This window comes from Patiria miniata, unplaced genomic scaffold (genome assembly GCF_015706575.1).
Source record: "Patiria miniata isolate m_02_andy unplaced genomic scaffold, ASM1570657v1 HiC_scaffold_1, whole genome shotgun sequence".
Taxonomy (NCBI): Eukaryota; Metazoa; Echinodermata; class Asteroidea; order Valvatida; family Asterinidae; genus Patiria; species Patiria miniata.
The window spans coordinates 27128118-27155225 of NW_024037047.1; the positions used below are offsets into that span (position 1 = coordinate 27128118).

Below are 27108 nucleotides of genomic sequence, written 5' to 3' on the forward strand. Positions count from 1 at the left end.
GTGTATATTTTGTGTGATGTACACCGGTTCAGTACTGTATCGGATAGGCGCCTCGGGCCGATGCATAACAACAAATCTAATTTAAAGTTCATAGGAATCGCGGTGGGGCATTCCTCCAGGGAATGCAGCGGGTCCGTAATGGCGGCTACATGAAAGCATAGCAACCCACACACGAGACGGGCACACACGCCGTTACTGTCGCGCTCGCTGATTGGTCACTTCGCCTTATGCCGATCCTGGAACTTTTTCTTGTTTCCATTGCGAGCATGCGCCGTGAGGCACTCCAACCCGCGGCGCGTACTGTACTAGTGTATACGGTGTAAGGTAATGACAGGATTCCTGTTTGGGGATATACGTGTTGTGCTTAGGCTATATACGAACCCAACTCATGTGGGAATTCACGGCTGGTCGTATGCAGCCCCCTTATACACACTGTGTTGGGTCGGCTTGTTGGAAGCTTTGAGCGAGTTTTGGAAAACCGATCCAGAGCCCCGATAACGACCTATAGTCCCCGACAGGTTTGGAGATCAGCTTCAGTGTTTTGCGTCAGCCGCGGACTAAACAAGACCCGACAGCCCTCTCCTGGCCAGGTTGCACCGGTTGCCCTAGCTTCGAGTGAACTAGGTCTGTCTCCCTGTGCTAGCGACTCATCGTACCACGTCTCGCACTGTGCCTCGCATACCTCGCACAAGTCAGGTTTAATACGAGCAGGTTACGGGACCCAGCCAGCCCAGCGTGTGTCCAGCTTTAATTCCAGGCGTTTGTGATACACCTGTGCCGTCTTGAGGGATGCCTGCTGCATAGCGCATCCCACACATCTCGTATGCACTACCCCGCTTGAGATTTTTTTTTCCTCCGAGTTTGCTCAACGCAGGATTTTTTGAGAGACTGTTTCCAAGATTGGTGCATCACCGAAATCAGTTATACTCGCATTTCCTGATTTCTTCAATCACAAAAAAATAAAAAAAGATAACTCAGAGAATTCTTGGGAGTGAGTGCATTCCACCGAACCCCGCCGCACACATGATGATTTTTAACACCGCCGAGGATATGGCGACACTGCACAAATCCTCCTTCGCCGGCTTGTCCGATGAGACCAGCATGCATCACCCGCAGCAGACGACGGGGCTGGGCGGCGCGCTGGCCGGCGGGCCCTGCCGGCCTGGCTACGGTATGCCGCACTCCATCGACGGGATTCTCGGTAATGGCACGGCCAGAGGCAGAAACGGTAGCGGGGAGTCGCCCTCACCAGGTTAGAAAAATCTCCCGTGTTTTCATTTCATTTATACTTTACACAAAAGTGCAACACGGTTGACAGTTGATCTTGCAGGCAGAAGTATCATAAAAACAAATATTCAGTCGAGACGGGAAAATTACAAAACTTTAGCAATTAAATGTATAAAAAGAGCAGTGAGTATTTAACTTTAAATATTCAGTTGTAAAGTAGGTAAAACAGCAGATATTCGTAAAAATCTATTGATGTTGTAGTACGATTCAAATCACTATCATCAGAGAATTTAGAAAAGATTTAATACGGATGTTAAATCACATCTTTATTTCTGTCTGCCCCTCTATGTTTCAAGAAAAAAAGTGGTCGTGTGTCGTTATTAACCGATAAATTGCCTATAAAATTATGTTGTTAAAAAGAAAACAGTGTTAGTTTTGATTTCCCCTTCACGTGTCAATGTTAACGATTCAATCGCAAATGAAATTAAAAAAAGACAGGCAGCGCAATCCAGCCGGAGCACGTGTGTCAATTGAAGATAATGCCTCCTCATTAACGGAGCCGCTGATACCGTTGACTTAATCAGGACCTCAGAGTTTCCAACCACGACATAAATTCACTCCAATTTGTCTCTCTCATTATTCACTTTAGCCGGCCTGGGATGTTTATATTCCCCCCTCTTCTTCGTCTTTGCTGTTTGCTTCGCTCCGTGTATATACGCGCGTATTTAGTATACGGGCGCCTGTGCACCCTAATGATCACTGCCGTAGCAAATTATATGCGACTTGCTCCCAGCGTAACTTAATTTGTGCTAATTCGGCGGTTATATAAGCGTGGTATAGCGGTTGATTGAGCCGAATGCGAGCGATCCGATTATCTCCGGACGGAGCGGGAAGGTTTGAATCACCAGCCCGGGACTGCCGTTGCGAACATTTTACTCACTGCGACGACTGTCATCAATGTTTTAATCGGTAATGTGTCCGCAAATACTGAGATACTTCTTTAGCCTTGTGTTCTGATTAATTCTTTGATTTCCTCCAAAACGTTACAGCCAGTCTCAATAGCAGTCTGCTTCTCGTTGTTCTTTAAATGACTGCCCGTGTTATGTCCCAATTCAAACCTTTTTCCTGGTATTTTTGTATACAAGTCTTTTGTTTGTGTTTTGTATTAATTTGTTTTAATACAACTACAAATCCCGATGATATGAATTTATTGTTTTATCTTCACAAGAAGACATTTCTAAGGTACAGTTCCATAAAAAAGCCTTTTCTCATTTTTCGATAGTCTCGAATTTAAGATAACTAATTCCCTGAAGTACTTTCCACTATTTTTATGGGGTGAAAAAATAACTTAAGAGCCAGTAACCAATATAATAATGTCTCAGTTATATCATCAAAATATAGTTAACCATGCATTAATCCTTCATATTACGTAGGTTATCAGTAATCATAACATTCGTATTTCACCTGATTAATTAATTAATCGGTGCTCTTATTTTGTTTGTACTTCTTTCTGGGAAAGGAAGCACAAAGGTATTGATACATCGTGGCATTTTTTTCTTCATTCTTTTTACTTGAAATTTTTGGTTAAGTTTGATGACTACTTTCGTACCTGCGACCGATTCTGCTTAGCAATTCTTATACCTGAGCTCTAATATTTAAAATGAAGTGACTTGATTATTATGATTAACCTGTGTCAAACTCCACATTAAAACAGATAATAACATAGACAGCCAATCTTATACTAAACTGTATAACTTCGTTTCCAGTGAACGGCAAAACTTGTGGACTTTTTGACCCGATAGTATAAAGGAAGCTCGGCACAATGCTATGCACGCGAACACGGAAGTAATCCGGAGGCATTTGAAACGAATACAAGATGTTATCTTTCCACGATCGGTGTGTATAGGAAGAGAGTATAGCTTGTCGCTTACACCATTCCAACGCAATTTCCTCTGTCCAAGAGGTATTGGCATATAACATATGAACAAGTTTTTTTGTGTGTGTGTCTCTGCTTTTGATTACGGGACTTGTCCAAACTGTGGGTTGGTATTATCAAAGGCATTTCTGTATTCTGTTTGAAATCGTTGGTGTTTATCAAGAATTCTGTCTGGATGGTTCAAGTTTTGAGTGATCAAATTAAAGACTACAATTTTTGTTGTAGCCGGTGCAAATTTGTAGAGACTGAATTCAGTTGGATTGACCTTTTGTGTTGCTGCTAAAAGGGGACATTATACAGTACTTTGTTTTGTTTACCTGATGAGAGCAGTGACTGTCTGTTGACATTCGTGAGCGCCCTCTTTTGGTCGAGTGGCAGTCAAAAATGCGCTGTCGTGTTATGCTTGAGAAAAATATTTCTGAGTAATGAAGAGACAAGTGATTTAACTTCCCAGTTAAATGAAAGGAATCCGATGGAATCTTACTGTAATTATGTTAGTATTTGTTTGGGTGTTTCTGGTACTGTGATGGGCACACGAAACTCGGAGCATTTAAAATGTTGTATTTCTGAAACTGTGAGGAAGCCGTGAATAAGGTTGGGGTACTTGGTAGTTTGTGGTGTAGGTCCAAATTAATGGATATAATCAAAGGTGTATATCTAAATTTCAGATCATGACCTTGTCAACCATACAAGTTTAGGTGATAAGGAATGTATAATGGTACCGACAAACTGGATGCGATCAATTGCATTCAGTTGTCATCGATTTTTCATCGTTCCAAACATATTCCAATGGATCACATGAGAGTTTCCAACATTCTATGGAAGATATTCAGGACTCCATTTGAAGTCATTACCTCTGGATTTGTAGGTATGATATAAAACCTTCGGTTTGGTTTGGTTTAGGTATGGTATTTTCGATGCTTGCTTTGAGACTAAACTACTTCTTTTAGGAGAAACCCATGAAGCTGAATTGGCTGTATCTTTTTTTATTCTGTCAGCATGTTCACTACAGTTTCACATGATGAAACATACTTTAAAAAGTGAATTCGTGGATAAACAACATAGTACCTTGCTGAGAACAAAGACCCATAACCTAAATAGCCCCTTTCGACGGCCCCTATACCGTAGCGTATCTCCAAGGCTCCTCAGCCCAGAAGTGGATCAAGAGATATATATTCCCCCTTCTCCCTTATCCAATCAAGTCATTACTGCAACAGGAAGACCGCGAATAAAGTTTTCTAAACCCCAGCCAAAAGGTGACCGCGCGGACTAGTGCATGCGCGCGGCCCACCGAAATCTTGCACGGGCAATGCGCTGTCTTATCGCGGCCGTCAATTTGCATGGGAGGAAGGGTGTTGCCCCGCGCCGAAGCCCGGGACTATTATTGAAATACTGAGTGACTTGAAGGGGTTGGTTTAGTCTGTGACGTGGGGTGGTGTGTTCAGCTGGCGGTTGGGGGGGGGGGGGGGGGGAGGATGGGGGGGGGGGGGGGTTATGGAGGGGGGATCTGCCAAGTCTCCATCATTTTTGTCTTGGGTGGGGGTGATACGGGCGATGAGCATTAAGGTATTACCGACAAAGAGAGTTCACAATTGAGCCGTAATGCGCCGATTACCTGGTTAACTCCTACCTCGCCGTAACACGCTGAATCATCCTCTTTTTGTGCGGTTTGTCTAAAGGAACTCTCACTCTTTTGGTTTTTCTTTTGCCTCATCGAGGTCATCGTTCAGCGAAGTAAGCACTATTACGGTGATTATGTTACGCCCAAACTATAGCATCGTCCCTGCTGTAGTTGGGACCGTCCCAACTATTCAGTTGGGATCGTCCCAGCAATGTAGCGGGGATCGTCCCAAGTTGGGACTGTCCGAACTATAATTGGGACCATTGCTGTAGCTGGGGCGTGAACATTTATTTCCTGAAGTACAGACGTATTAGCTGATACTTCATTTTGCCAGCTTTACCTATATATCTCAATTACAGCTAGTGTACCTGATGCAAAAAAACTGGTGTACACTCTAAAAACTCCTAGGTCAGATTGACCCGGAATCTGACTCCAAATTTGCCCAGTCCCTTCCCTGGTCAAAAAATGAACCCTTTTGCGGTCAAAAATGAAGTGTTTCTAGGTCATCATTGTCCCAGAAAAAGTGTCATTTTTGACCCGGAAAGGGGCTGGGCATATTTGGATTCAGATTCCAGGTCAATCTGACCCAGGAGTTTTTTTAGAGTGTACCTTTATTATGTGTGCTATGGATCTGGGTGCATGGTTTAAACTAGAAGCCTGCAGTATCAATTGTGAAGCGTCTAGCCGAGATTTGTCGTCTTGTTTGCGATCTGACTTTTATTGTAATGACCCCATCCATATAACACATCATGTAAATAGCCTATTATTCCCCAGATGCTGTACTTAAACTGATAATTTCTTTGAAAATGATAATGATCCATATCAAACGTCCACGTATATTTAAACCTTGTTTCTCGACCAACAAACTATAACCAACAAAAATGTACACTTTTAAGTTGCGTGCAAACAGTAGTGTATTTTTTTTTCAGAATGCAGACACGAGAACTCTGAGCTAAATTTTGAACGCATTATATGTTTTAAAGCTTTCGAATGAACAAGAGTTATGCTTAAAGCTAGCCTATATTACTATAAGAAGTTTGGGTAATGCCGTTCTCTGAGATAATCACCACAGATGTAGCCAGAATTGTTCAAAATGCCCATCAATGTGACACGGCACAGTCCCAGATTGGACACTTATTCTGGTTTTTCCTCTAGGGCAATTGTTACAACAGTTGTCGATGTTACGATAGCGCGCCAATCACAACCAATACAAAACTATATATATATATATCTAAATTAATTCCCACAGAGGGATTATTAGAAAAAGTTTCATCCGCTGAATTGGATCGGGACTCAAATGATCCGGGAATAATCCCCGCATCACGGTGGAAAATCCACCGGTGCTCGCGATCTAACAAAATCCCCCCATCAAACCGAGTGAACTCTACCTTGCCCGATGTAATTATACTTCCAATGGATATGATCATCTAATTATAGGGGGAGGGGGTCTTTCTCCTTCCGCTGATAGTCGGTGAGAGTCCGATAAAAAAAAATAGCGCATGGGGTCAGGACGCCGGAACCAGCTTTTAAACTTGAGCTTAACTAAATTTTATGTCAGAGTTGATATACTTAGATCCAAAAAAGGGAGGGGAATTATTCAACGATAAGTCGCTTAGTAACAATCTAATTAGAGCGTACAATCGCGGGCAGGTTGGGGTTATTCTCTAATTGATTTGTGACCTTTTGTATCTTGTATTTGCCTATTAGTATTAGTGGGCTCAGCCGATGACCTTTTGGCGTGCACTTTCTTTACACGTTCGATTTTCAATGCATACTAACTGGTTGAATTTCTCTCTGTTAGTGTAAACTGATGTGGCCTAGTGGTTAGGGTTCGTAACTCATGATCAGAGGGTCAGGGGTTCGAAGCCAGCTGCTGGTCATAATGTTGTGTCCTTGGGCAAGCCACTTGCCTCTCTCCACCCAGGAGTATGAATGGGTACCGGCATTAGCTGGAAAGTAACCTCAATGGGCCACATTGGCTCGTGACAGACTTGATTACTTTACTTGGTGTAAACTATATTATATATGTGCCGGGACAAACTAGACCGGAATCCGGGTCAGGTTGAACTGACTCCTTTCCGGAGCAAAATGATGACACTTCTCATGGGCATTTTTTTTGGGGTCATTTGATCGACCGGGAAAGCGTCATTTTGGAACCAAAAAATAATATTGACCAGGACAAATGTCATTCTTACATGCAAAATTGACATTTTTACCCAGAAGAGTGTCAAAGATTCCGGGTCGATTTTGACCCGGGATCTTTAAGAGTATAACTCACAGACTTTATCGTTGCCTGTTTTCAGGAGATGTTGTTAGAAAAGGTGATTTTTTTTTTCTTTAAAGTTAGATTGCAGAGTAAAGGAAGAAATGTATCAATGCTATATAGCTAGCTGAAGAACTTGAATAACAACGAGCAACGAACGACAAACTGGCGAAATAAGAAGAAAAAGCAAGGCATCCAATGCCCAATTGTATAGTTATAAACCGCGCAAATTCAAGAAACATATACACCAAAGTTAGGACCAAAAATACGATGCCTTTATGTTTCCCAAACCAGAAATAACGAAAAGAGAACTACGTCAGACTTTCAGACTTTAATATTTTCGAAAGCATAAACATGTCTTCTGTATTTGAACTGAGTGATGTTTTTCCATGTGCTTGTAAATAAACGTGACAGTGCGTATCAGATATCAGGTAACTTATACCAAATCTCCTACCTGTATCTAAGATTGCATGGTAGCCCATGGTTTTCAATCACACAAGCCGCTACGCGATAGCAGCGGGCGCGTCTGGTTCAACTAGGCCGTTAATTTGCTCATAACGACGGCCGGCAGTACAGGCGGGCACGCGGCCTGGAATTCGGCGAATTAACAATCAAACCTTGGAATTTTGAAATGGGGATTTTTTATCTACATTTCACTGCCTAAACTTGGCACCATTTCAATTCAGTTCAGATATTCCACATTTCATGAGTTTCAAAAAGTCATATCATGAAAAGCATGCTTTTATTTGATAGTTTGTCAATATGCCAATCGATCTGTTGGGAAGCGTACATGGCTTCCATCACGGTGTTGCGAAAGTCGGACTACTAAAAAATTGTTTTCCCACCCCTCCCACATGTGCGCACGTTCACCGTGTGGTCCCTGAGGACCGGTAGGAAATGAAAAGCAGACCGTTCGTACCCCTCGCTGCCTTGTTCCCAGAGGAGCTACAATCATTCTTTCCTCGTTTGCTTTCGGTAAAGTGTCTGTGGTAGATACTGGTTATCTGTTAACAAGTTGGTGACGTGTTTTTATTAGTCAATGGAACGTGGGGATTACTCTATACCCAACCTGTATCTCACAATGGTTTATACTTATAAAACATATATATTATATATTATATACATCATAATTATGAATATTCTTTATTTATAATTCAGCTAAAATAAATTCCCGTTGTTGATTATTATATTTGCGAAAAAGGTCTCCATTCTTTTTTCTCAAAGTAATCAACGTAATTCCATCTGGATTTGAGATACGATATAGTAGCAGCAGCCCGTGGAGTATTTTTTTAGCCGAAATGTTTCAAATTAATTCACGGGAAAATAATGGTTGAGCTCGTCACTTATATTGAACAAAAGATGACGTACTTTCTGAGTGTTTCTGGTGAGTGTTTTCTAAAACCAATTAATTTTTTTTTACAATAACTCTCTGTGAATTAAAAAAAAGCCAAATGATATCCAAACTGAGGTCATCCTTGGAGCACCTTATGCTTTGTTAATATCTTTTTAGCTATATTAAACTCTTTGTGTATAGACCTACTGCAGTTTACCACGGATGCGTGGCCGGTGTCATATGAATTTTGGGCCCCCATGAAACGGGTCTCTTTTGCTTTTACCTTATATGGACTCCAACTGTCAAACCTGACCTGTCACTGTCCCCATTATCTTCACTTAGGCATGCGCAATACAACAAACAAGTTTGTATTTCATAGAGTTCAAATTTCAAATACTGGTGTTTTGAAGGACGTTGGTTCAAATTCGCTTCGGTAAACTTTCTAGACACAACCGAAATGATAACAGGTACCATCGGGTTTCCTATTGCTGTGGAGACGGTGATGACAATGATCTGTACCTTATTGACACAATTTGTTGAGATCTACTCATACATGTCAAAAACGAATATTTTAAAATGAGGATTGGTTCCCTGTTGCCGCTGGTAACCATATGGCAACCGCTACTGTTATGACAAGTGATTGCTGCACTTGCATCCGTCTTTTTAGGTCTTGATGTTGATTGTTTGACTTTATCACGAATAGCGTCTAATTACGAGTAGGATGAAGCTATGTTGTGGCAAATTTAAAGGGGCCATGCAATGATTTTTTTTTCTTTCTTAGGAACATGTTTTGTGCAAATTTCTACTCCTCTTAAGTGTGTGGAATCTATTTGACATCCCTTTTTGGTAAACTTGATTGAAAAGTGCACATCTTTAAGAATTTAAAATTGCCCATGCTTTGCCGGACAACTGAGGGCGCTGTTGTTTGATGTCATTTCAGGAAGACACTGTTCAGATTATGAGTTTTCTGTTAAAATTGTGAACCCAAATGTTTGCTCGTTGAAAACATTTGTGAGAAAAGTTTGCTCATCTCCTTACTGCCATGCACTGACACAACAACGAATCACCAAAGAAAAGAAAATCTACACAGCAAAGTATTCAAACATTCTTGCAAGTTTTGGTGCAGAAAAAGCTGTAACATTGAGATTTCTGCTTGAAATGACCTCACAATGTTTCTCATGAATATGAAAATTTGCACTAACATAAAAAACAAAAAGGCACCAAAATACCCTTGAAGATGGCAACATTAAATTTTAAAAAGGGTTAAATAAGACACAAAGGTGCACTTTTAAGTATTGCATTAAAAAAAATCATTACATGAGCCCTTTCAAGGATATACAGGGGGAACATCAAAGGATTTTTTCGGAGACTTCGAGGGATACAAGAAGCATGTTTCGGTTTTTATGCTGCACTCTTAAAACTCACGGGTCAGGTCTGTCCAGGAAGGCGGGTCTTTGTTGACCTCACATTTTTCAGGGTCGAGTCAGGGCTCACATGACACTTATCTGGGTCAATGTGATACTTTTGTCAAGGTTCCGGGTAGTGCCATTTTGACCCGAACAACTGCCATCATGGTTTTTTTATTTAATGTTTAATTTTTTGACATCTTAACTCTTGCACGTCCAAGGTCAGATTCCACCCCGAAGCTGGGTCAACTTTGACCCGATACTTTTTAGGGTCAATATGACACTTTCAGGGTCGAAATGACACTTCTCTGAATCATTTTTGTTTGAACCAAACAACACACTTTGCAAAAGTTGGTCCAGTAAAGTGTCATATTTTTTTTTCTCTGGAGAGTATTGCGTCAAACATGACCTGTATATTTCGAGTCAATTCTGACACGGGATTTGTAACATTGCATCATTGGTAACCCGTAGCAGGCACAGAAAGCCCGCCATGTTGCGTAGAGATTATTCTTGGCAAGCTTGACGAGTTTCAGTCTCGGTAAAAAAATATATATATATATATATCAGTACACGGCCTTATCGCCTGCCCACGACTGAGACCTTCGCCAAACCCCCAGTAGGGGAAAAGGAGGTTTTGCCTATAAATATGACGCTGCACAAAATTCCCTCCAAGTCATGGCCTGTTTTGTATTATCACCTAACCCAATAGTGGCTTATTCGCTAGGGTACGCTGCAAGCACCCTGCGATAACCCACGATACAGGTTTATTTTCTGCAACGTGTTTGTTTATCGCGAGTGTAGGGGCGCGTCTTATCGACCGCGCAAGGGGGCGCGGGAGGGGGGGGGTCTCAGACAACTAACTGATGATGGACCACGCCCGATGTACCCCAGGTACGCCCGGGACCGGTGGGCCTGAGATAGTATACCCCAGCGGCCGCCTTGTGCATGCAGCGAGTGACGTTGATGAGTTTTGAATGTCAGGACACGCCCATGTGTGTTTTTTTCGGGGGGGTATGTTGTTGATTTTGGCAGGCAAGCGAAATCAGATTGAGACATACGACAGGGTAAAAATAGAGCCAAATGTTTGCCAAAGGCTTGGTAGATAAAGAAAACACGGCGAGTGAAATTTGGAATCAGTTGAAGTAAACAAAAATGATTTAAGGGGTGAGCGGGGAGCAAAAAAAAGAGGGGTGGATTGACATACAGACAGACAGACAATCTGTTCAGTTTGGTTTAGCAAGCTAACCACTGGAGTTTTTGTAGGTCAAACAGTCATTGCAGTGAACAACCAGGCGACCGCAAGCACAATCAGGCAGAGCAGTAACAACAATAATGCTTGCAGAAAGTGACGTAACAATAAGGCAGGAGATCTGCCATACAGACTCTAGTAATTTTAGCAAGTATCGCCCTACATGCAGCGAACCCTGCATTTTCACAAAATGACGTATATACCATGGGCAAAGCACTAGATCAAAGCGATGTCAGCTTTGGATCATGTTCAAAAGCTCGCGCATTATTGCACGAAGCACTTTTCCAATGCGGACATGTCAGTAAAACGGAACTCAAGAATACATTAAACTCGAGACATCTCGTTTCAACTGTGACTATTTCTGTCTTTCAACTCCTTTTACGTGCTAGTTTTCTCTTTGTGGAACCTTTTTTCTCTCTCTCAAAGTTCATTTGCTATACTACTTACTGACTAAGCTTCCTCCGTGTACGTGCCAATAGGGAATTGTATAACTCGTTCATATTGACATTATGTTCTCCTGTATGCAAACGTAACAGAAATTGTTACAGTAATTTCATAACGTATGACATGATTTCCTCTTGCTCTAAGTGCCATGTGGTTCCACTAAGTATCATATTCCCCCTGTTTCCGATGCGTGCGCTCACGTCCCAAGTATTGTTAATTCGCAAGACTGTTTTTAATTTTCCCCTTTCTAAACAGACTTCATTGTAACCGCGTCATCTAAGGCGGTCAGACGCGATTAAGGGAAATTCCAATCATGTATGAGCTCCACAAGCACTTACAAAAAGACATGATGTGTCAATGTTTATTAAGTGGTTTTCTTTTATTGAAATAGGGAGGGGTAAATAGTGTCGTTGTGTTTTCGTTTGAAAAGTGTTGACGAGGGAATCAAAGTGGAAGCAGCCGTAGGGGCGGAGCCAGGTAATGATCAAGGGGGGATTTGGCTACCAAGATGGGGATTTAGCATGCATTTGCTGTGTTTTTCATATTATTTCAACGGGGTAGACCCCTTACCCCCGCCCCCTCACCCTGTAGATCCGCCATTGGGCAGTGCACTCTTTAAAAGCGTATGGTAAGTTTTGACCGAAACAATATAGCCCAACTGTACTCCCACTGGGAAATCAGTCAAAGATTATAAGATTATTAGTCTGGCTTTCAAACTATGGTAAAGCCATGCCTCGTAGTATGTTTTCCACGGCAACTAGATTCCCAGTCTACCAAAATTAGCCGATAAACTAGGGTATAGGAACCACATTAGCACATGTAGGCCTATTTGCCTCTTTTGCCCTAAGGCTTCATTGGAAAGAAAAAAAAAAGGTAGAGAAACTAGAGATGAAGCATTGCATCACAAAGATTCGTTAAGTTCTGATATAGACGTTATAGGGAAGTACATTCCAATGTATTTTTTTTTTACATATTTTTTTACAAATACTCTCTGTTTTTTTGCGCTAAGGTTTGCAAAAGTGACTTTGATTGCCTTAAATTCCTGTCCACGTGGAAAGAAACATTTATCAAAGTTCTTCAAGCGTGATGTTGACCGATACTTCAGTGGGTCAAACTGCGACCGCAGTCATCCATGTTTGCTGATTATCAGTATTTCATATTTTGAGTGCGCATGCGCGCAAACTAAATGAGCGGCTGAAACATACGTGATCACGAAAGGAAATAAAACCTGTTTTTAATGCTGTTGCACCAGGCCGACAATACATGAACATACAACTGCACCCCGTGCATTGTCCCGCCGTACAATTCTCCAGCCACACTCATCCATCTTTCCAACAATTGCCGCCACTTTTTGATTGGGCTTCCTTCCTCCCCTGATACACCCATCGATCAATCAATGGCACCAACTACCTGTTCGTATGTAATTATGTGATGACGTCACGACTGACAATTCGGGCTTGTCCAGTATAATGTAGTTCGTGGTAAGGTACTTTTTTGTTGGAGATCACTCTTCGCCTACGTGTACAATTCCAAGGCCAGAAAGCATGAGGCAAAATGTATTATTCAAGTTCAACGCTGTGATCTACTTCTACAACTCTTAAAAAGAAAGGATATATCGACTGTATTTTTTTTTCAAAACAAATCTTAGAGTACATACAAGTTAATAGGTATGCTTGCGGAGGTTACTCTGGCAACAACTGGATTGTATAATGTTACGTCCAGTTTTGTTTGATCGCCTTTTAAAGAGGATAAAAAGAGACGATCAAGAAAAACGAAGGAAACATATTTTTTGTTTAAACGAAAACGAATAGCAACTGTATCATAATTATTCAAATAAAACCAAGTTGTTATTGGGATTTTTTTTTCATATTGTTTTATTCAACCAATTGTATTTCTTTAACTCGTTTCGTGAAATGTTCAGTGTTGGACATACTTCTGTGAGACTTTACGTCGTAGGCCTATTGTCTAAAGCTTGCGCCTACAAAGGTGCACGAAATACCATCTGATATGGCATGTCATGTGACTGGGCCTATAAAGGTGAAACAAAAAAGTACCATCTTGTGAACTTTGGTGTGAAAAGTAGAGAGATAACGCCTAGTCTGCATTGAACCAATCGACAGGGCTGTGTCGCTTGTTGGACATTAAACTTACTAGTGGTCGAAAGCTTAAGTCTAATTTATTAGACTATTGAAGTGAACAAAAATACCATCTTCTGCACTTTGGTGTGTTATTTCAGAGAGATGGGACTAGTTTTGGTTGGAGAGAAACTTAAACCAAGGAAACCTGCTTGATTGAACCAATCGGCATGGCTGTGTCACTGGTGGGTCATTTTGTTGGTGTCCTTGTTACACCTGTTTCACCTTCTACCTCCGAGAGTGATTATGTAATGTGAAGTACCTGCTAAACAAAAGAAATAGTTTGAAATCAATTTCAATGATATTTCCATGTCAAAGTACACACAGGTCAGGCGTAGCAGGTACAGCAACATGTCACGCTTTTAGACCCCAAATTTATAGAATGTTCCTGGTTTGACATTGGACCTACGTCTTTGAAACTTTTGTGGAGTGATCTTAAGCTATAGACCTATACAGGTGCACACACACAAAAATCTTCCTCAGCACTTTGGTGTGTTATGTGTTTAAAGGTGCCATACGCTTAGTCTTGATTGGAGTGAATTCAATTTATGACGAGGAAACCTACATGATTAGACCACTTGTGAGGGCTGTGTCACGTTCTCCCAGAGGTGAGTGTGTTTCGTCATCTCACACCTTCGCCCGGTGTTGACACAGATCCTGTTTAATTACCGTCCGGAGAAGTAGAGGAGGGAACAGAAAAACGCGCGCACAAAAAAAACAGCGCGCCCGAATCGCACGTGGTGGAAACGTCACCAACATTGTTGGTGTTATGGAAGGAAGTCCACCGACAACTCCCAGGGGTGACACACCACAGGAACGCTGAATTACGGACCCAATTTGGGGGGTCAATTGTTCACTAATTCGGGGGGTAACTCAAACTACGAAACACCCATACTCGCGTCGCCATTGCTTTCCTGGAGAGGGTGGGCGGGGTCCTGGATAGGGTGGGTGGCTGCCCTTCCCCCTCCCCCTCCGCTTTGTGGATGGAAGCCATAAGTTTGAATAATTCTCATTAATTGTTACCTCGTTTGTTATTAGTTGTACCTTCTATTTATTATATGTTTGTAAGAGCTGGTGTAAATTGTTTTGTGCAATTTACAACAATCGGCAACTGAATACAATGAATTTGGGTTTTCGTTGATGGGGCTCAAACCAAAATACCTCATACTTAAAAAGTCATCATAAATAGGTAAATTAAGATGTTAATTTGTTTTGTTGTAATGCGATACGAGTGAATGAACAGAATCTAGTGAGCTTTGAATTCAACTGACTTGATTTCTAATTACTGTCTTTATCATTTCTTTGTAAAGTGTTGAGGGAAACAAAGGCAACATTTCTTTTGGAGAAGTTAAGTATAGGCCTAGGACTACTTTTTTGTATCCGACGCCTGACCTCAAAGTGTCTTACTTATTATTTGCTCCGACTTGTCACGTTCTCTATTTTGGCGGTCATCCCAACCCAACTTCAGTCACACCGACCAAGTTCACTCAACTTTCCCCTTGAACTCCTCGCGAACACGGAGGAGGATGTCGTTGTCCCGATTAGCCCCTCTAAAATGGCCGAGGCCTCCACGCCAATGCCGCCGCGATGACAGGCTCTTCCTGGCCGTTAAGCGGCGCGAATCGCCCCCTACCCCGGCGTGCCAAAGCCCGCTCCCCTAAACCACGAGCGTTGCATGTCTGTGTCTTGAGTCGGCCAGTCGCGTGGCACGCTCGTGTCACCAACCACCAAATTGTAAAAAAAAAATACACGGCTAAAAATAGAGTCGAAGTTAATTAACTTCCTCTTTTTACGGGACAGTTTGGTAACAGTCCTTAAAACGGTGACCTCCTGCTCAGAGACTCTGTGTCGGAAATGGTGAAGTAACCTTATAGTTTCTTGCACTATTTCAATACAACGAATTAAGATCAAACACTTAAAAAAAACTCAACAGTCTAATCTAGTGCAAAGTTATGTGTTTAATTAGTTTGTAGAATAAAGGCTTTAGATCAGATGATCTAGACAAAAAGGGAGAGGGAATCACTACACTAGGCTAAAGTCAAGATCTCTTTGGAATGAAAACAGTGAAAATTCAAACTTTAGTTGGGGGAAATCGATAGATTTGATACTTAACCCTAACAGTCCTGAATCCGCCAATGTCAATTCGATTTGCACACCCCCTAAATATCAACGAAGTATAGACACGGTAACAACCAATCTGAGATGGTGCACCGTGGTTAGATTCGGACCCGGTTCACCAGACGGGCCAAAAAAGCGAAGAAAGAGCTCCGACTAGAGGCCGACCTATAGGACTGCGAAGTGTGTGGAAACAATAACAGTTTCTTCATGAATTTTCCTCTTTCGCATACGTCAAAGAGATGATGGGACCACCATGGTTCGTGATGGAAAATTACGAAAATTAAATGGCAATCAACTGTCAAATTGCTCCAATTAAAACAACAAGAACTAACAAATATTTTGTAATTCTGGGTAGTGTGAAATGTTTCCTTCTTAACACTGTTTGTTGTTGCTCTTTTTTGTTATCCTATTTAAGCCGGAGATTGTATTTATCATGAATTATGAATGTCAATATCAATCATGCATGGCGTGCATGTTATTGAATGTTTACCTCTGATTGGTGTAAATTTCAATGTGGTAATGTTGTAATAACTTTCTAGTCTCCTCTGTTCGTCTTTGCCGTATGTTCCTTTGTTAGTATTACAAAATCATCCCCAGAAGAATGGAATAGATATGAAAAGTACGCTCCATGTAAAGTGAGCGTTGGTTCTGAGCCACCGCCATATAATTTCTTTGTTTTGGCGCCAGTTTTGTAACTAGGCACCGAGTTCAATTTTACCACCTGGCGACAATCCTTGTTTACTACCCAAAAAAAATGTTGGCAAAAATAAGTTGTTTTTGTCGTCACAAATACATCAAAATACCCTGGTTTTTCTGATAAGCAATCTGGATTTCCTCCCGCATTACCGGACCCTTCCAATTTGGCGAACAAAGGCCCAATGACGTCAGCAAATCCCCCTGTCAGGGACATGAAACTATCCAGGCGTGGCTCCGAAGGTGGAGGAGGGGCGGGGCTCGGGAAGACCGGAAGGCGGTGATTGGGAAACAATACGCGGGTTTTTAATAGGGCCGGCTCGGTGGTTGCATTGGGTGTCTATGTCCTTCGTGTACCCCCTTCGGCCCTCCATCGGCACCCATACTCGGTTCAGACCGGATGCGTGTGTGCTTCCTCTGTGTACGGCAACTCGTGAGGCCTGGCGATATAAGGCACGCAGTGGGCCCGATCATTGTCACTTCGAGTCTTGTCACCCGAGCCAGCAACACCGTACCACAACCGCACCACCTCCAGTGCTAGCTCCCAATATACACCGTCTCCCAAATCCAGCGTGCGCTCCCGTCACATCAGTGCCGTAATATGCTCAATCTGGTCGGCCGGTACTACCTGGAGAAACACGCTTTGATCGGTGCCGCGGCAGTTTTCCGGAACCAAGGTGCGGTAACGTAGTGTCGCTCTTAACTCATTTACCCATTGGCAACAAGTTCTTTGTTCAATTAATATTTAGCATAACAGAGTTGGTATTTTGTTGGGCATTACTTTTAGAGGCCCTTGCTAATATAATACTGCCATGTTAAAAAGTTGTTTGTTCAGTGCCCAATACTAGCAGAAATCGTGTATGTGCAAAACAGATCCACAGCGATACTTGATATCCCGTTGTATCTTTCTGATCCCCTGCACCATTTTCAGAGACAGTGAGTCGCAAAAGTGAAGTCAAGCTGTAGTGTTAATGCAATTAAGTGATCGAATTTCTAATCGCTAGTCTGCTCATCAGAATCGACTTTGCCGGGCCTGGTTAAAAACTGATATTTTAGCTGTGTGTACAGAGTTTGCAAGACTTGCTGGCGAAGAGGTTCTACTGAAATTTATAGCCGGACCTCATTAGCCATAATTATATTGCTTTATTGTATTTCCAGGCCCCAAATTAGTATATTTCTGAACCGCTAATTGTTTGTGTGCGCTGGTATGTGTATATAAGATACATTGTTTGAATGGTTATTGCTTTGAGGGGAAACAAGGTTCAAGATGTTATCTTGACGTCAATTTATTTCCACTTTATCTGCAGAGCAGATATGGGAACGTAATATAGTAGCAGACATCATTGGTCATGCGTTGACATGTCGTGTGCTGAGGTCGCAGTTTTTGCCAGTTTTAAACACTGAATTATTTAATCAAACATTACATTGAATCAAACATTACATTGAATTATTTGATGACTGACCTGGAACATCGTCTCTTATTCGTTATTGCAAATAACGACAGCGCAAGTATTGTCCTTCCATGGCACAAAATGTCGTCGTCATGTTGTTGTTATCTTTTTTGGTTGTATTCAGCGGTTTTTGACATCGTCATTCGCATCTGTCGTGGTCACTTTTATTGCTGTTGCCTTTGACGTTGTATTCGTCATGGTTGTAAGTCGTTATCAACGTTGTGGATGATACATTTTTGATGTATCATTATGTTTGTGACATCATAATTGCTATTCGTCATCGTCATTTTATCAATGAAACTTTTTTTACTTTAAGCTGTTACATTCTGTATATCCTCCAGTTGTTTTGACCATTAATATGTCCGAATTTATACTTCTGCTATTGACCTTTGTTTATCTAAAAAGATTCTCTTATAACATCTTTGTCATTCAACATTATGGATACCACAGTTGTTGAAATTGGCCTTTATTCATTAATGATGTTTAAAAGATTCTTTTATACCATCTCTGTCATTCAACGCTCGGTTTTAATGCACCTCCACTATGATGCATAGAGAATTCATCCCACAACGTCGGATTAAGTTTATGAATGTTTGCAGAGGGGCGGGCCGGGGTCTCGAACGGCTCCGAGCAGGTCGTTTGTCTTGCCTGATGGGACATCTGATGATGTCACCGTGTTGACTTAAAGCCGTGGCTCGCCTCTCAGCGTAATTCACGGGCCACGACACAAAGACAAAAGCTGCATAGGCTACGCTCGAAAAAAGAACAAGCAAAAATGTACATGAGCTACATAATGTAGATTACCTGAAGAAATGTCTAGACGTCAAAAGATCACAGTCAGTGATAGGCATCGGTAGTGAGATACTATCTGCATCCTGTTCCTACTCACTTGAGTGTAGACAGAAGCTGTGTAGCATTAAGGACTTAAGATATGAATGAGAATGCTTGTTACTAATCGCTGCTAAATAGGGGTGGTTTCAAACTGTGTTAAGGGAGAGGGCATTTAAGCAGATCAAATCCTTAGAACATGGTACCTTGAAAAAAAAATGCTGAACAAATTTGATATTTGTGAAAGGGTTACACGACCGATAGGCTCTTTTAAGCAACATGCACACATGAAATCCATTTAATGTGATAATGAGTGATTTTCTATATTATACATGTAATACGCCCGAGTAGTTTTGAATTGTTTCTCACAATAACTCAGTCAACGCTGAGTATACAGTGTTTATAACAAAAATAATATTTCGTTAAAGGGCAAAAACCCAATATTGAATTTACATCACCCCGAATGGCGATGCAAATTTTGATCTTATATTTTTGATTAAGTGAGCCGCAGCGTCTGTGGTGAACTTCAAATCGCATTCCACATCTTTATTATAAAGAGGGTTTCGTTATTATAGTTAAGTTTCATTCACAGTTTGGATTTGCCATCGATGAATGAAAGAACTCCTTGCAAATTGTGTAATCTGTCGCAAGTACTCAATGCATTTCTTTGCTTTGGTAGTCACGAATGCAGTTTTCCCAGGGCGACCGTGGCTAACCACTCCTGGTTCTACCATGGAGGAATTGTGTTCTTCTTCCTCCATGGTTCTACAATGTCTACTTTGTCGAAGTGGATTTAGATGTTACATGTAATAGTCTCGGGGCTTGGAGAATATAACACTTAAGAATCCATTGCACTTTGACTCGAAAACAACTAGCAGTTCTTTCATCTGGCTGCGGTCCCACGATGTCTCCGACCCCCATGGGGTCGACCTTATACACCCCTAGGGATAGACCTTGCACCCCTGGTCACCACTTGCAATCATGGGGTCAAGGAAGGGGGAAAAAAGAAGAGGGTATCTGCCAAGAGACCATTTTCTTTTGCCAGGGGGCATCTCAGCGTCCGTGTCTCGTCCGAGATGCGACCGGGCAGAAAGTACAGCCTGCCCCAGGGAGGGAGCGTCGCCATCACGGCCCCCGATTATACGTGAGCTCCGGTGTTTGTGGACTGGTCGCGGTCTCTGTGTTCTCCACACGATACCGCGTGCCACTTTTTCTTTTACAAGCTGTCCTCCAGGCTACGAAATGTTACTTTCTTGTTTGCGTGTATTTTCGTTGCGGGGATAACATGTTTACATTTTATTATGGGATGTCGGTTTAGCATTAGGAAGTGAGTAGGCGAATTCAGCGCTCCAGCATGCCCCTTGGGTTATTAAGTACACGTGCGAGTTATTCATAGAAAAGCTATTTTGATCAAATTGCTTTTTTTAAATTGGTCGTCTAGCATACAAGACGAGAAAGTATCGGTATAATCACATTTCCAATTTCAACAAAAAAAAGGTCATTTTTCATGACTCTGTGTATGGTTATGAATGCCGACATCACTGTTATTATTAATATCACATGAGAATGATCACGTGACTGTGACTGTCAAAACCATATGCAAATTGCAATAGCACTATCATCGTCGTTACGCAATCTACTAGTAGCATCATTACCACACTAGGGGGTCGGTTTTACCTCTCCACCCATCTCCCGTCCCTCACTTCCCCCTCCCTCAGCCCCTCCCACCAACGAACCCCCCCCCCTCCCCCAGTGTTTTGAAAAACATTTCCAATTCAGAGTTTATATTTTCAGGAAGCCTCATTTCACTCTTAAGGTATACGCCTCTCACCACCATACCACTTTCACAATACTACAGACACGCCACATTTTCCATCAATGTAATACTAATAAGCATCGTAACCTTTGAACTCTGTTATTTCCAACACTATGACAACCAAGATACTTGTCATCACCATTATAAGTATCATTACCCTCAAACCATCGTAACAATCGTCATCACCATCAACATCATGATGACCCTCAAAACCCATCCTATCAATCGTTATCACCATCAATATCATTATGACCCTCAAAACCCATCCTATCAATTGTCATCACCATCAACATCATAATGACCCACAAAACCCATCATAACAATCGTCTTCACCATTAACACCATAATGACCCTCAACACCCATCCTAACAATCGTCATCACCATCAACATCATACTGACCCTTAAAACCCATCATATCAATCGTCATCACCATCAACATCATGATGACCCTCAAAACCCATCCTATCAATTGTCATCACCAGCAACATCATTATGACCCTCAAAACCCCTCGTAACAATCGTCATCACCATGAACATCATAATGACCCTCAAAACCATATTAACAATCGTCATCACCATCAACATCATCATTATTAGCCTCAAAACCCCTCGTAACAGTCGTCATCACCATCAACACCATTATGACCCTCACAACCCATCCTAACAATCGTCATCACCATCAACATCATTATGACCCTCAAAACCCATCATAACAATCGTCATCACCATCAACACCATTATCATTGTCATCATAACTATGCTAAAACTTTCAAAAACTCGGCAACCAAAACATCACTCCGTACCTCAGAAGATCAGGTTCGAGCAGTGGCCTCTACGGCCTAGGTTTTTTTTTCAACATTTTTCCTCCCAACTCTAAAACTGCAATGTCTTAATTGTCATCTATATCTTTAGTATTCTTCAGGCTTGCGAGCTACTTTGCCTAAGGCGCTTTTGAAGAACCCTTAATTTCTCCCGCCACATAATTCAAAGAAACACTCACAAATCTTAGTACCATCCTCTGTCAACCTCCATACGTTTCCTCCCACTTAAACTTCCTCAATCGGCTGCTGCAGCACGTTCCTTTGGGCTGGCTGGCTAAGCCCCATTAATTGCAAGGATTTCCTACACGTCTCCGCATGCCACGCTAGGCTGGCTCTGAAATGTTTTATGAATTAAAACAACTAAAGGATGTAACTTCATGAGGCCTAAACGAGCAGACGGCTTGTGTTCTAAACGCCACATAACCGGATCGTGTATCCTGACGTATCCGGTTATAACTGACATGCAAGCGGTTCATCGTCTGTGACACTGACATGCATACGTGTGTACACATGTACTACAAAGTCAGGAGAATAGGTATTGACTTGGGGGGGGGGGGAGGGAAGGGATCACATACAATTATGCTTAAGCTAAGGTTGCAATTTTAAAATGGCTTGTTTGTACTTGTATTACGCACACGTTTTAAGTGTCATGTTTAAATACAATTTCAAGGATAGTTAAACGGTTACATTTCGAGTCTCGACGACTGTTGGATGACACTTCTATCGAAAACAAAAAGTTATCAGGCCTCTTTATAACAAAAAATGAAATGAAATAGATACATAATTATAACTGGCAGACGTCATGAAGTGTTATTCAGGCATGTAACTTTTCCTCAGATCAGCTGATTTCCTCTTTTCGTACTTCCCATGTGTACCATTAAAAATAGCCTCACTGTGCAAAGTCTTGGAAAGATTTGAATTTCCCCTTTTTTTGCGACTTCCCAGTTGTAGGCCTGATTATTACAGCTATCCAACCAACCATATTTATTTTTGATTTTTTTAATTTGGGGCCTCGTTCCTTTGACCTATTGTTAAATAACTGACATGCGTCTTGAAAACTAATAAAACTCAGCTTTGTCTGTGTTTGCTAACAAGCATTACTATATGGTATGATAAGGAAACAAATGATAAACGGTGGCACCTACGCGTGGATCTTTATGTACAGAACATTGAGATGAATGTCTACATTTAATGTTGAGTGTCCAACTTGTCTTACAGCCCTTCTGTCAACACAAAGATACAGTGTCTGTACTGCAAAATTATGTCCAAAAAAGGCAACATTTAACATATGACATTTTTGATCTCTCTGTCTTTCAGACAACAAAGACATGACCCCACTGACGTCACCCATGGGCGATCCCGTCAAGGACTCGGACAACCCCAACCCCTCCGGGGTCGGGCTGACCGGCGGTGGCGGGGGCAAGACTGACCCGCACCACGACAACACGGCCGGCAGCCCCCGGGACAAGGCCTCCGAGGAGAACAACAACAACGGCGGCAAGGGGGACGGCGACGGCAAAGACGGCGAGGGCTCCAAGGGGGACGACGCCTCCAAGAGGAAGAAGCGACGGAACCGGACCACCTTCACCAGCTTCCAGCTGGAAGAGATGGAGCGGGTCTTCCAGAAGACGCACTACCCAGACGTCTACTGCCGGGAGCAGCTGGCCTTACGCTGTGACCTCACCGAGGCGCGCGTGCAGGTAAGCTGACCTTTTTTTCCCATAATATTTCGCGCCAAATTTCGACGAATTTGTCTGCTGCCACCAAGAGGCAGGATTGTACACTTTCAAATCTTTCCCCGCTTCCATTGTTTTCACACACACAAATACATGTGAAGGAAACGCATGCGTCGCAATGCATTGTTGTCTATAATTCACATTTCTCAAGCAATGTATACGTGCATTTCTTGCGTACGGGTCGTGCGAACACGGATATGATGACTCGGGTTAACATAATCCCTCAAATAAGAGTTCAACGGAAACAGACGTCACCAGTGCCCTTGGGTACCAGTCAATCAAACTCGTACCTCAACCAGTAACCATATTAACCAATGTTTTTAGTTGTGGTTGTCGACGATATAGGAAACATTAGCGGAGAATTCACTTGTAGTCACCAGAACGGAAACACACAGTAACGATGCATGTTACGCAGCAGCTGCATTGTGGGACAGCTTTGTAGGCCACACGAGGTCCCTATTTGATGGCGCAAACTGTCTCACAGTAAAGTGCAATTTACATGTACCTTCACCGCAACATATTCTAATCTATCTAAATCTAAATGAGCGATCCATTTGAAAAGTTGTAAAAGCAAAATGCGCATTTTTGAGTGAGGACCGTATTCATCTCTGACATTGTCATCTTTATTTGACAACAAAGACAGGTGACTATAAAATCATGTCTCTGTCGGACACCGTACCACTCCCACACAATATGTCGGAAATACCTACCGCACCGACAAATAACAGCGAACATTGCCATCACCGTCCCGTCAACGTTCCCTCCCTATACGACAAACAACACGGGTTTCCTCACCGTGTTATCTCAGCGTCGACACCAGACACGCATCCCCCACCGTCCGGGCTGCTTTGATCCCTACTCGGTCTACCGGCTAGAAAACCAGCCCCCTGACACCTGGCGTCGAGAAAACAACAAAGTCACCTGTCAGCTTCTCGCCCACTTTCAACAAAAATATGAAACACGGCTCCCCTTGGCGTTCAGGATATAACGGGCGTCGTCGTGTACGCGTTGCTGCGGTGTTTTGAACTCCCCGAGCGTCGGGGTGTTTACTTATACCTGAGCCATATCGTTCGTCCTGAGGCGTTACACAGGAATCAACACTTACTGGATGTTGTTTGTGAGAAGACACGAGTTTTAAGAACGTTGGTTAAATTTTAAAGACACTTTTTTTTTAAAGAACTCAAGTACAGAGTATGGGCTCGTGGGTTATAAAGGTGTTTTTTTAAGAAAGTGTGCCCGCTAGCTAGCACACTTTTTGAAAACCTCCTTCTATGGTTGTTTTCTGTCGAACGATACCATTTTAAGCAGACAATGTTCACAGAGTATTTGGTAACATCCCCAACTTCACTTCGAGAAAGGTTTTTCTCACTAAATCGATAGGTCTGTCTCCGGGAAATTACCAATGTTCCTGCATACCTGTAACACGCAACATATTGTGATATACATGTACTGTACATGTACATGTACTTCTCAAGTGTACAGAATACTCAACAGCTATGAAACACAGGAACATAAGTGCAATTGTTACAGGGTTAACTAGTCCTGTCGGTAATTTCATTAATTATACTATTGAACAAAATAATACCAGCACAAGTACTCCATTAACTAAATTTTTGCAACTGTACTTTTCATCAGTTTCAATTATAGATAGAACACTTCCAGTTTATGATTTTAAATACTTTTTTTGCTGAGTCGAAAACATTAATGAAATTGTCAGTTGATCGAACAAAATGAGGTTTAAAATCATTTTTACGTTTATGCAGACACTGTACATGCATCCCCAAACTAAGAGGGTATCAAATTAAAGAGAAATAGTACGCGATATTTTTCCCCAGCGTAATGTATTTGCATGAGAAATATGAAGCGGAAGCCCAAAACGAAAATGCAGCTTTAAAGCCTCAACAAAACTTAAGCACGGTCAACGTTGCGGTAAAGCTTCCTAGTCCCCGAAGAAGCTCATATTTCTCGGCATGACGAATACCCGAGTGATCCAGGGGAAAAGCAATTTCAAGGGTGTGCAAAAAGGTTAAACGAAGGACAATTCACCCAGGTCTGGCCCGGTTTTTGTTGATACCGCGCCGCCAGTAAAACAAAAGAGAAAGGGGCGTACGGCCGGCGAGCGGGTCCCGGTATCGCCCCGGGCTAGCCGCGGCGGCTCTCAGTCATATCACCGGTACATGAAACAGGACCTGCTTGCATATCACTCGGAAATATTAGTTGTGGCGAGCAAGTGAACCTCAAAGTTGCTTTGTTTAAACCTATTTATTATTATTATTTATTTGTTTTTGCAAACCGCGACAGTTTTCGTAGAGCTGTGCGGATGAGCAGTTTTCGATACAAATCACGTAGTTCGAACATTTTTACCAATATTTCGTATAATCAGTGGGTTTTTTTTTTATTGTACTACTAATACTTAATAACTTACTAAATTATTACCCCTGTTCATCAAGAATGAGACCAGTTGTTGCAGCAGCTCGAGATCAGTGCATTCTAGTAGTCTCTACCTTCACAGATACCCATTTATACTCCTGGGTGGAGAGAGGCAATTGTAGTAAAGTGTCTTGCCCAAGAACACAAGCACCATGTTCCCCGTCAGGGTTCGAACCCGCACACCAGGGTACGTGAGTCGAACAACGTAACCATTGGACCACAGCGCTCCTTTGACAAACAAAGATAACTATTTCTTGCTTAACAGATAGGGAAGATAATTGTACAGCTTATGCGCCTTTTAATCTATACCAATTATACCAGATATGAAATTTGATCTGTGTGGCCTTGTTATAAAAATCGTCGTGCCAAAAGTGCTACTATTTTCAAATAACTAGAAAAAAAATGCTTGGTTCTTTGACCACACTTGTAGTCTTGAAACTTGGAACCCAAACATGAAGATTGTGTTTGATACAAATACCTTCTGGTTAAATGAAAGTGGTGAAGAAAAAAACTGTGAAGCATCGTTCGATCGTGTAAAACGAAGACTGCCCGCACATTTCTAGTTTCAAAGTTGATTCTGTTTGTTGGCTCGTACTTTGCCCTATATGGTCCCCCCCCCCCCCCTCTGATTAATCCTGTTGTTAGCCTTTTGGGCAGTTCAATCCCGAAATCGTTTAAATGGATTTATGACAAAGATCAGATTTTCCATTTTGACCCCTTAAAGAAAAAAAAGAAGAGAAACCAGTGCAATATATGAACATGCAAATCCCGAAACAGACGAAAGTGCACAGACCTCTATAGCATTACGGGGCATGTAGGCTAACGTCAAAATAATAATTATAGCGATCCGGTGGGTCTTGGCGCAGAACCTATCCAGCTGGGGACGAATTAGACTGGCCGCCCAGTCGACACTTTGAGAAAAATGTACTGTTTCCTGAAAACAAATTTGAAAACTCCTTGTGAGAGTGACATCAACATGAAGTGGTGTTTATATGTTGGTATTAGTTTTTATGATAAAAAGGGATTAGACTGGTCCCCAGTCCAGGTTTTGTTTTTTAAGATGATGGATTGAAAAGGTAAAATATGTCGTTGACTTTGAAATTTTTCATGTTTATCCCGTTGTTAAGCTGCTGCTGTTGATCACGTTGTTAAGAACGTTGTTTTTATTTGTTTTCTTGCTGTTGTTGTGCCCTCAGATATGATTGTCACACGCTTTGTCTGTATAGTTGGTCAGCCTCTGCCAAATATGGCCATGTTTTCAATAGTCTTTACCAAACTCTTTTATCGAAGCAGGGGTCAGTTAGACACGGGTACCGAATACCACACACAACAAAGCATAACTGCGTGAAGCCAATACCCCACACCGTGACAAATACTGTGAGACACAGTGTGGGGCATGGCCAGGGCCTGACCCTCGGGGCCCTCACACAGTGGGCATTTGCGGAGCTTGCGTCAGCGTGGTGCATTTCGAGAAGACAACGGAACGAGGCGTTCAATATTTTGATCAAAATGTGATGATAAATATATATTTTCGTAATACATGTGGTGGGAAATATACTGCGGAAGCCAGAACGACAAAATGAGAACTGCATTTATCTTT

At 42.0% G+C, this 27108-nt stretch overlaps 1 protein-coding gene across 5 annotated transcripts in view; it reads left to right on the forward strand.

Annotated features, from left to right (window-relative positions):
- The first annotated feature begins 337 nt into the window (after positions 1-337).
- Positions 338-27108, forward strand: part of LOC119727319 (ALX homeobox protein 1-like) — a 56390-nt gene continuing 29619 nt past the window's right edge. For 3 of the 5 annotated variants that reach the window (XM_038199177.1, XM_038199184.1, XM_038199202.1), the window contains exons 1-2: positions 338-1252; positions 22660-23042. In XM_038199177.1, the coding sequence (XP_038055105.1) occupies positions 1024-1252; positions 22660-23042 (612 nt within the window). In that variant the 5' untranslated portion in view covers positions 338-1023. Of the gene's footprint in view, positions 1253-16885; positions 17103-22659; positions 23043-27108 lie in introns of those variants that run through there. The other 2 variants (XM_038199196.1, XM_038199190.1) reach the window with 2 other exon arrangements.